Source organism: Populus trichocarpa, chromosome 2 (assembly GCF_000002775.5).
Source record: "Populus trichocarpa isolate Nisqually-1 chromosome 2, P.trichocarpa_v4.1, whole genome shotgun sequence".
NCBI classification, from domain to species: Eukaryota; Viridiplantae; Streptophyta; class Magnoliopsida; order Malpighiales; family Salicaceae; genus Populus; species Populus trichocarpa.
This window is the reverse complement of record NC_037286.2, coordinates 6081489-6092529: the sequence shown is the minus strand read 5'-3', so window position 1 is coordinate 6092529 and position 11041 is coordinate 6081489. Positions and strand designations below refer to the sequence as shown.

Genomic DNA, 11041 nt, shown 5'->3' with positions numbered 1-11041 from the left:
AAAGCTTCAGGAAGTCATCTTTTACCTGCTCTCTTATGTAATGTTTGGGGAAGACAAGCTACAGCATATAAAATTTGCAATTCCAGAGACAAAAGATGAATAGTTGAGCCGACTTTTTTCTCTTAGCACAATAAATCTTAAAAAATAAGGTTAGCTGCTGTTGGAAAGCATAATTTTCCAACTTTTTACCGGCCACAGTTGTAGCCATGAGTCCCACCAAAATAAAACCTATTTTTTTCCATAACCAAACACATAGAAACTGTAGTTTATTTTAACTTCTGTTATAGTCGCATTAGATGTATTTAAAATATAGTCCCATCAAAATAAAACCTATTTTTTTCCATTACCAAACAACACCTTAGATATATTTAAAATATGGTATAGATTGTTTTTTATAAAAATTTAAATTAATTTTATTTAAATTTAATTTTTAAATGTTTTTAGATTATTTTAATATTTAATATTAAAAATAATTTTTAAAAAATAAAAAAAATATTATTTTTATATAAAAATATTTTGAAAAATACATTTCCAAACATTATAACATTATGAAACTGCAGGAGGATTTGACCGCGACCGTAATGGTAACAAGCGGGGGTGCCTATGTAATCGAAAACATCGCGCGTGGCAAAGGATCTAGATTTCAGGTTTGCTGTCTTAACTGGACCAAACAGCACAAACGCGATTTGGCAATCTCAACTAACCACGTCACTTATTACCAAATGCATATTCAAACCCCACGCGCTTGTCCAAATTCTCTAAAATTAATGACTCACCCTCAACAACCAACTGCCGCCATTTAAGACCCTAAAAAAAAAAAAAAAAACTCACAAGAACAGAGAAAAAGAGATCATTGTTGAAAGCGAATTCTCTATCCCTCAACTTTACAGATTTTGCTCTGCATGATGGCGAGGAACTGTGATTCACGCGCTGGAGTAACGGCGCTGTCACTGATCTTGTTATGTCTAACGATCAGTAACAATATAGTACCAGTAGCAGAAGCTATATGGCTATCAATTCCTAACTCGGGAACCAAGTGTGTTTCGGAGGAGATCCAGAACGACGTTGTCGTTTTGGCTGATTACTATGTTCTTAACGAAGAACATCCCGAACACCCCGTCACTGTTACTGTTCGGGTACGTATACGCTGTTAGATTTCGTAATTCTATTATTTTGATTAGGTTTTGCTCAGTATTGATTAATTGGTAGTCATCTTATCAGCTTTGATTATTCTTTTTTTTTTAATGTTGCTTTTTGAGCTTTATTTCTCCATCTCAGATGTAGTGGTTGGATGTCTAGGATTGAATTTTATGATCTCCTTTTGATGTTTGTAATAGCAAGATTTTTTTTTTTAGATTTTTTAATGCACAGCCTGGATTAGATAAATGTCCAAATGAACAACTTTATTATGTCTAGATTTATTGAATTTCCATTGGAACGCCTATTTAATGCTATATTAACATCACGTTGATTTTAATAGAAGTAATTTGTTTTTGTAGTGAAAGAAATTCTGTAATATTTTTCTGCTAATTATTTTCTAGTTAAGTTGGTTCTAGTGCTTCGATCTTCTTCTTGTTTAAAAACATTGCTTCGATTGTTAAATTAATTCCACAACACCAAGTTTACATTATAGCAATGATCAACGGCAAATGGTTAAGTTTGTAGTTGGTAATTTATTGCTGAAGACAATCTCTTTGTCACATGAGAATCTTGCCAGGGATTTAAATAAAAAAAAAAAGGGAATTAATGGGATGGCAAAACAGTGCAGGCTTTTATGAAGTATGATGACGAGGGAACCTGTTTTAGCATTTCATCTCTTTCGTCTCTTTACATTCGTGTTCTTGCATTTAGTTGTGTTTGGCTCTTTATGGGCTTTCTATGAAGTGGTTACGGCAAAACTTCTTTTGTAGCTAAGCATGATGATTCTAAGGGGTTTTTGCATCCATTAGGTAGAATAAATCCTGACATGAGAGTGTTTGGGGTTTGTGTTAAGGGAGTGAGATTTTTTATTCTCCCTTTTTTTTTCCGAAAACCATATGATTGATATTTGCGGTCCTGCTAAAGCTAAGATCACTTTTGAGACATGATTCCTGTAATTTTTCTTTGAAAACAATTTGTGGGCTGCAGCATAATTTTATCAGTGTAAATATTGGGTTATGTCTGAAGATTATTCAAATATCATATCTTCAGGAAATATCCCTTTCTCACAAGTGGCCAATTAAATCAAATCATTTTCTATTTTGGATTTTTTTAGTTTCCAGGGCATGTCAAAGTGGTATGATCTACTATGGAAATAAATGGTGTTTGATCCTTATGTCGTAATCAGTCTGACCAAAAAAAGGCAGGACGACAATGTTTTCTTCGATAGCTGTTTATATGATCTTTTTTTCTTTGCCAATTATTTTTAGGTCAGATATTCAGCTATTTTAAGCCTGACCTTCTTCCTCCCACATAAAGAACACAACTGTGCAAACAGTTGTGATTTCACTACTAAGAAAACAGAACTAAATGGAAAACAACTATGATGTATCCTGAATCTTGTTTTTATGGTTGGCATGTCAATAACACTAATTTCTCCCTTCATTCAATCATGTACAAGATTCTATCTTAAGCAACAAGTATGTGCCGATGAATAGTTGGGAGATGGATTGTTTTCTTTGCTCAACTTTTAATTCTTGTCTATTTTGTTAGGTAACATCCCCATATGGAAACAATCTTCACCACAATGAAAATGCGACTCATGGTCAGTTTGCATTTACAACCTCGGAGGGTGGTAACTACTTGGCATGTTTCACGTTAGATGGTCATCAGGAACCAGCTACAGGTGTAACTCTGAGCCTCGACTGGAAAATTGGAATTGCTGCGAAGGATTGGGATTCTGTGGCAAAGAAAGAAAAGATTGAGGTAAGTTACTTAAACCCAAACCCCCCCCCCCCCCAGTCTTTTCCTTGGATGCTTCACTTAGCCTGCAGTCTTGCATTCCCTTGTTGCCTTTTTCTGTTTTCTGTTTGATAAACTGGGTTTAAAACTATATGCAGGGTGTTGAACTTGAAGTAAGGAAACTTAAAGATCACGCGGAAGCCATCCACAATAATCTACTCTATCTCAAGCAAAGGTATAGCTGATATATGAATTACCAATGAATATGGGGTATTTTTTAAAGTTTTTTTGTTTGACAGTTTCTACCGCTATATTTTTATGATGAAGCTGATACAAGTGTAGAAAAGGAATAGATTGCCTTTGCCTTTATGTTCCTGAAGGTTGAATTAGTGAAGTCTATGAACAAAATAGAGCACCACTGGTCTTAATGGAATCATTCTAGGTTTCGTGATGAGTGATAAAACCTGTGAAACTGAATCAGCGCAAGCAAAACCTAAAGCACCCCAAACTTTTAAGGGTGCTCTTATTTCTAGTCTTAAAAATCTTTAGACACGTGAAATGTATTTACCTTACTGTTAATCCTACTTGCTTGTTGGTTGTTACTTGCAGGGAAGCTGACATGAGAGAGGTCAGTGAAAAAACCAATAGTAGAGTAGCATGGTTCAGTATCATGTCCCTTGGTGTCTGCATCGTGGTTTCAGTTTTGCAGCTGTGGCACTTGAAGAGGTACTTCCAAAAGAAGAAGCTTATATAATCTTATGATGAAAAAACGAACCATGTGATTACAATATTGTACACAGTATATTATTCTTTTTTCTTGATTTTCACCTCTTGGAGGTGCGAAATAGCTCAGGCCCAAGAACAGTCTCATTTTGTGTGGGGAGGAAAGAGAAGAAAGGAGAGGAGAAAGAATAAAATAATAGTCTAGAATACTGATTTCATCCTTTTGAGTATACACCGGTGGTGACTGAAATTTGGTAGGCATAACTGTATTTCCTTGGAACGAAAGGGCCACAGTTGCTACTATGACGGCATTTTGTTTCCAAGACCTGCATCACTAATGTTCTGAGGATGTTTCTGTTGGGAACTCTTCTGCAAATTTAAGTTCAATGCACTGAGCCCCTTGCCTGGAAGGTTTTTGTCCATTTCTTTTGCAACTCACGGAATAATCTAAGATCGTGAGTTTCATTTTCCTTGATGGAAGCGGAAAGACAATGTCGGTTCTTGTGTATGTATTGTCGAAATTTAAAATGTTTATTTTATTTTTTTAGTCCAAGTTAATGGTGAAATATTCTCAAGGGGAGTATCTTGTTGGAAATGGGCAGAAGTAAAGGGAGAAGAGACGCAACAAGAAACGATCGCGGTCCATAGCAGCATGGGCCTGATCATAGCTTGGGACGAGATAGCTGGGAATTTCCAGATTTGTTAATACTCTTCAGAAGACTTCTTCGGCCGAATGTCCATAATGGGTAATGGGACCTGTGCTCATATATTTCTCGATGGCCCATCAATGTCTTGAAAGCAATTAAAAAGAAGATTTTAATGCAATGATCCTGTAACCGAATTCAACTGATACTAAAGATTTGGTTTCGAATTCAAGCTTCTCTTTTATAGCAAAAAGGAAAGAAAACGGAAACGTGATTCCTAAATGGACTCGCTGTCTCCAGAATAAAAACTAGCACGGAGGAGGATTCGCAGTGCTGGCAGGAATGGCTGCTGCATCAATAGGAAACAGTGGCACTGTGACAGGCAGCCACCCTCAGTAGCCATACTAACAACGCGATGCAGATTCACTTCATAGACTAACATTCAAACCATGTCTTCCTTTTCCGTTTTGACCTTTAGCCCTGTTAATTCATGGGCATGGTTTAAGATTCTAACTTTTGCTGTTCGCATTTGCAAGGGATTTTCAGCAATGTGATTTTCTTCAATTGGTGGGACTCTGTAGGCAATCAAATGAAACACACATTTTTATGCTGATAACACTTGTAGAATATTGAGTTAGTGGCTAATAATGCTGGATTTCTTTAGTTTTTAGTCTACCGCTTGTGTCAATCAACCAAATGGAAGCCTCCGTGTCCTACTGCTGATTAATTTTGAATTATTGTTTTTGTTTTTTCCTTGGCAAATTTGAATGAAAAATTTAGTTGTTCAATAATCCATATCGTAATAATAAAATGCAAACACAAATTTAACTATAATCAATTGTGAAAAGAAATTTAAAAAACGAACTCATCTCAATTGCAGCAAATAATAGAATGATTGATAGAGTATTCTCAGATTTTTCAAATGACAAGCTATCATTAGTGCCTAAGAAAAAATCAATGCTTGTAAGTCAGCACTGCCTGTGAAAATACCATCCTTTGTTGTCAAATTAATTTCAAGATTCATAATATCTCAATACAAAGGGTCTCGAGAGACAGAGTTCTATACTTCTATCAAATCCCAAAAGCAAAGGCTGAAGATGGGTATGATTTCCACTGCAAGTTAGACGAGCTTAACCACCTTGTATGGTAGAGAAGGTCAGGTTAGCAACCAGGCACGCCTAGATGAGAATTCAAGTCCTATAATTTGGAAACATAAACTAGAGATATCTGGTAATGGCATAGATGTTTAAACACTTGAAAGAGAAGTGCTAGGATTAATTTTGTTACAAAGCCATCGTTCGTAAGTTTGATGCTCCTAGAAACACCGAGAAGATTATAAGAAGCATATAGCAACTTGAAAGTATAACACTACATCAAATTCACAATCTTCTAGACTTGTACAGAAAATGTCCCTCGGAGTTGCAAACTTTCACTAAAATTGAAGGGAAAAAAAAAGAGAGGATACAAATAGATTTGGGAATTTAGGGCTTTCACAATTGAAGCTTTAGAGGGAGTTTGGGCATTGGGGCTAAAATATTGTTTGGTTAAAATTTAATTATTTTTTAATATTTTTAAATTGTTTTGATATGTTAATGTGAAAAATATATTTTAAAATTAAAAAATATATTATTTTAATACATTTTAAAATAAAAAATATATATTTTAAAATAAAAATTATTTTAAAAAATAATTATTATCAGCATGCAAAAAAGCAAGGTGTGGCTGTAACATCGAATGGATAGTTTGCGCTGGAGAAGCTGACAGAACCAACTATGAAAGCAAAGCCAGTCATGCCATGTGGTGTGCAAGATGGATTCATTGACAAAGACAATCGCAAGCAGCATCGAGCTTGCATATAGGATTAATTGAGTCATATGCAAATTAGTTCAAGTATTCATGTTAATAATAAAACAAAAAAAACAAAGGTTTGGAGTCAGAGGGAGAATCCAGGATTATTTATTAGAGGAGCCAAAATTAATATAACAAGATATAATATTTGTTTTAATTTATTGTACATGAGTTGTAAAACAAAACCTGCATAATTTAATTTTATTCAAATAACTTACTATAAACATATAATGACCTTTGTATAAGGTAAAATGTTTGGAGTAATACCAAATCGAGTCAAAGTAATGAAGTTAATTTTATTTTCATAATACATCCATCACTTTAATGTTGTTGGTCTTTATACCTATCAAATATAAATATATAAAGTATATAAGAAACATTAGCTAAAACGAAGCATTATTTATGTTTGATAAACTTTGAAATAAAATAAAAAATAATAAAGAATGATTCTTACATATTTATTTTAATTGTGCTCGTCGTTCTTTTATAAAATAGAAATCATCGATTATCATATCAATTGTGAATCTTTCAACAATTTTTTTTTCTATATAGACAATCAAATAATTTGCAAGAAAATCATCCTCCATCCGATTGCGAAGTCTTGTTTTAACAATCTTCATCGCTGAAAAAGCTCCTTCAATAGGCTGTGAGTTATCAATATTTTTTTTTATTTAAAAAAAGAATCAATTCTTCTCATTTTGTTATTGGTTCAACCTAAAATCAAAACATATATCGTAAGAAAAAATTGATAATTTTAGTGGCTTTGCTAAAAACAAAACATAAAAAAAATCCAAGCATAATCAAAACAAACCAATAAAATATATCTAATTAATTAGAAGAAAAAAAAACACTATAACAAGAATTCAAAAAACAATTGGTAGAACAAGCAAATCTGAGAAAAAAAAAGAGCAAAAATGATAGAATTATATATAAAAAAAAACATCATCAAATTATTAACAAACATCTCAAAACAAAACAAAAATAAATTTTAAATTTAAATTATCTTGTTTTATTTGATGAAAGATAAATTAATTGGTGACTCTGCTTCAATCTTTTTATAGAAAAATTTTGCTCGTGATTTGTATTTTTATTTTTGTTTTTGATCGTCTGCAGAATTTATATTAGGGTAAATTGATGGCTCTATTTTTTATTTTATAAAATAATGTTATTATATTATTTTCTTTTCATGTACATCAATAGTAAATTTATTATTTTCTTTTCATGTACATCAATAGTAAATTTAAAGGAAATCAAAAGTAGAGTCACAGGCCTACCTCTTTAAAATAACAAATATAACTTTTCCTCAAAGAAATTTAAATGTATTGCGAGGTGATTATTTTTTGTTTGGTTTGGTTTTTATTAAAAAAAATTACCAAATCGAAATTTTTTTTTAAAAAAATAACCGAAACTGAACTGAAACCGGGTCAAACCGACCAGTTTCGGTTTTTTTAGGGCAAAAACCGGTTCAAACTGGTTTGACTCAGTTTTTCGGGTTTTGGCTCGATTTTCTCAGTTTTGGCTCGATTTTTTCTGGTTTTGGCTCGGTTTTTTTCAGGTTTTTTCGGTTTCGGTTCGGTTTTTTCAAAATTTAATCGGTTTTTTTTTCAATTCGATTTTTTCAATTTTTTTTTTTAATTTTTTCAGTTTTTTTGTTTAGGGAATAGTCAATTTTCTCTACATCCACGGTAATACTCTAACGCCTAAAATGATCATGGGCCTCAATGAACTGTAAGTTTTGGACTGGAGGTATTATGGGCCTGACCACAAGAGCTCTTATGGGATGGGCCTATCAATCTCCTGAAGCAATAACTGGCCTAACAAAAATTCTGGAGAGCGGAAATCATCCGACACAGACAAAGAGGATATACAGCAATGGCTATTGCAACAATAGCAGCAGTGGCAACAAAACCATCCTCAATACCCCTGTTAATAAGAAAGAAGCCGAAATGGGTCTTCACTCCTTTGGCTTTCTGTTCTTCTTCTTCATCAGCAAGTAGAAGAAAACTGATTCTTTATTCAAAGCCTGGATGTTGTTTGTGTGATGGCCTCAAAGAGAAGCTCCAGGCGGCATTCTTGCTCTCTGGCCCTCATTCCCTTCATGATGTTGATTTACAGGTTATCCCACTTGATTTCACCACCCTCCTTTCTCTCTTTTTTCATTCTTACGAATATGTATGCTAATGAGACTTTATATATTTCTTAATATTATCAGGTAAGGGATATTACCAGCAATCCTGAATGGGAGAGGGCTTACCAGTATGAGATACCCGTTTTGGCCAAAGTACTCTCTGATGGCACCGAGGTTAGTTGTTTATTTCACCCCCTTTATTAATTATTAATTATTAATTATTAATTTTAAGCTTCAAGTTTGTGGTGATTTTTTTAATGGACATGTGCTGTGTTTCTTCGTCCGTATTACTCCAATTTGAGTTAAGTTTTGGTCACTTTCATGTATAAGTAGCCGGTAGGGCAACCATTGTCAAGAGAGAACTAGGTTTTGTTTTCGGGTCAGGGCGTCAAATTAGAAGTTCAGTGCTCTATTTGAGTGGACAAATAAATTAAGAAATTTCATTTGTAGAGTAGAAAGTTTAGGCATATATAATTATCGTCTTAGAGAAAAAAGAACTGCAGTTTGACAGCGTCGATGTGGTGAAGTAGAATTCCTAAGCTAATAGGTGGGAAAGACTTAAAAGCTATTTGGGATGGAAGGAAAACTCTTGCATGGGAGATTTTTTTTTCATAGGGGTAAAGGATTTTACAGGATGAAAATGAAGATAGTGAAACAGGGTTTCATTTACGGACTTGGAGGGGACATAATATGTTGTATTGCTAATCAAACCACTTTGTTTAAATTGACACCAATCATTCACCAACAATAGTGGAAACCTCACCAGGTCAATCCATAATTTTGGAGGTCATAATCGATAATAAAAGCCGTGTTTCCGAAGTGGGGGATAGGTTCACCTCTCTATGTTATGTCCTCTTCGTTGAGTGACCTATGCAACAGAAGATGGTAATGATGAGAATAGGTGCTCTAAAGATAATATTGATTCATAAAGTTCGAAGCTTATAGGAGAGGTGGAAGGAGACTTGATAGTGCCAAACTTTAGCATTTTGTTAACAAAAAAATGATCGTGGCTGGCAGCTACTGTTTGTTAAAAAATTAAGGTTCCACAACTTTGTCTCAAAGGACTTTGTTCAATGGTTAAACTTCTATAAAGACCACTGAGCTTTTCTAGTTTTATGACTGGTCAAAATAATCAATTGAGAGTTCTCAAAGCTTAAATATTGTATAAATTATAAGCCTCGAGAGATGGACTTCTTTATTGCAGTGTGCATGCTCTTAATGACATATAATGGTAGCTATTTCCTGGAACGTTGGACAAAATCTGTGTTGATTTGTAGTATAATCGACAAGCAAGTCCTTCATTTAGATACTATCTTCATACTGCTGTGGAAAAGGATTATTGACAGACTTTCATTTTCATTTAATTTTTAACTAATCATGTTGACATTGAAACCATCTATATTTTGTTTATATACAGTGACATTGGCAAATGGCAAAGTTGTGTTTTGCACACACGAAAATATTGATGATGAAATATGTTTTGTCCCCCCCACCCCCCCTTCATTACAATTTTCCTCTCCCGGTCTTTGTGTGAGAGTACTTTCAGGTGACATATCTTTTGTTCTTCTTTTTAAGCTTTTATACTGGTCCTATTTCTCACGCCCATCAGTTCCACATGCATACACGTCTATCCTGATCCACGTGCTGTTTGTCAAAGGGAGATTCAGATTAAAACTTATCATTTGACTGTTTCTCGTCCACATCTGGCTTTTAGCCCTGCTAATGGGCATAGTTCAAGATTCTAGAGATTGTTGTTTGCATTTGGCAAGCTGGATTCTGTTCAACCTAGTGATTTGCTTAAAATGGTGGGATCCCGTTGGCACTCAAAACACACTTACCTTTGTCTTACAATTTTATAGAATATTAATGTAGTGCCTAATAATGTTGGTAGCTTCTTGTGAGTAGTCTACTTCATATCAATCAACCTGTCGGATGCCCCATTTATTGCTGTCTTGAATGGTTTTAGAAATGGATATGCTCTTGCATCTTAAGCCAATCTCTCTTTCTTCCAGGAAACTTTACCCAGAATATCTCCTCGACTTGGAGTGGAGCTCGTTCACAAAAAGATAGCAGCTGCTTTGATCCAATAAGGTTCCTCTAAATAATTAAAATTCTAGCTGGTGTGAAATTTGTTATTGCATGGGACAATGTATCTTGTCAGAAAAGACTGGACATAAAATACCTTTTATAGCTTATGTTCAAATGAATTTTGAATTCATCAATAATGATCTCCAAAAGGCACTCTTAATTCTGCCATCAGAACTGATCACATGGCGTTTAATTATGTTCCTCTACTGAAAGAAAACTAGATAATGCTATCAATATCTTGGTGATTTGCAAACCACCATTTTCTATTCATTGAGACACACCATTGTCTATTTCTTATCATTTATCTGCCATCATTTTCTGCTAAGTATTGCATGCCAAGGCTGTGAAACCATGAAAACCTTTGTGAAAATGTAAAATTGCCCCTGTTTAATGTTCATACATCATCTGGCAAAATAAAAGAAAATATAAAGGTGTTCTGGCATCATAGTTATTAACTAATATTCATGTGATTCATGGCGTTCCAATTGGAAAGTGTTTTATCTAGTTGTATGCTCTTTTATTTATTTGTTCTGGCGAAGTTAGTAATTTCTTAATAACATGGATCTCAATCAAGCAACTGGGTTATTCAATTGGTAAATGGAAGCACTTTAGACGAATCTGACCAGTAAAGTGAACCTCTCCATTTATCTAATCACAATGTCACATCATCACTGAAATATAAGATCGGGCCTCTTGAGATTTCCATGATTAGACAAGGGTGCCTCGAATG

General features: G+C 34.1%; 2 protein-coding genes across 3 annotated transcripts; both read left to right on the top strand.

Moving 5' to 3' along the window:
- The first annotated feature begins 791 nt into the window (after positions 1–791).
- On the top strand, positions 792–4156 carry LOC7463165 (transmembrane emp24 domain-containing protein p24delta4). The gene is made up of 4 exons (XM_002302209.4): positions 792–1136; positions 2692–2904; positions 3039–3115; positions 3490–4156. Exons 1-4 carry the CDS (start codon positions 903–905, stop codon positions 3632–3634), a joined length of 669 nt encoding a protein of 222 aa, XP_002302245.2. The 5' UTR covers positions 792–902; the 3' UTR covers positions 3635–4156.
- Positions 4157–7873: 3717 nt separating this feature from the next.
- On the top strand, positions 7874–10581 carry LOC7463164 (uncharacterized). Of its 2 annotated transcripts, none has more exons than XM_024595011.2 (3): positions 7874–8210; positions 8308–8397; positions 9641–10288. In XM_024595011.2, exons 1-3 carry the CDS (start codon positions 7968–7970, stop codon positions 9641–9643), a joined length of 336 nt encoding a protein of 111 aa, XP_024450779.1. In that variant the 5' UTR covers positions 7874–7967; the 3' UTR covers positions 9644–10288. The 2 variants fall into 2 exon arrangements, with proteins under 2 accessions (XP_024450779.1, XP_002302244.1); XM_002302208.4 differs by having other exon boundaries at positions 7888–8210; positions 10236–10581.
- The last annotated feature ends 460 nt before the right edge of the window (positions 10582–11041 follow it).

Coding starts and splice junctions, on each gene's coding strand:
- LOC7463164 (XM_002302208.4), top strand. CDS start 7,968: ATGGCTATTGCAACAATAGCAGCAGTGGCAACAAAACCATCCTCAATA. Junction 8,211..8,307: donor TTCATGATGTTGATTTACAG/GTTATCCCACTT, acceptor TAATATTATCAG/GTAAGGGATATTACCAGCAA. Junction 8,398..10,235: donor TACTCTCTGATGGCACCGAG/GTTAGTTGTTTA, acceptor TCTTTCTTCCAG/GAAACTTTACCCAGAATATC.
- LOC7463165 (XM_002302209.4), top strand. CDS start 903: ATGATGGCGAGGAACTGTGATTCACGCGCTGGAGTAACGGCGCTGTCA. Junction 2,905..3,038: donor CAAAGAAAGAAAAGATTGAG/GTAAGTTACTTA, acceptor AACTATATGCAG/GGTGTTGAACTTGAAGTAAG. Junction 3,116..3,489: donor CTACTCTATCTCAAGCAAAG/GTATAGCTGATA, acceptor TGTTACTTGCAG/GGAAGCTGACATGAGAGAGG.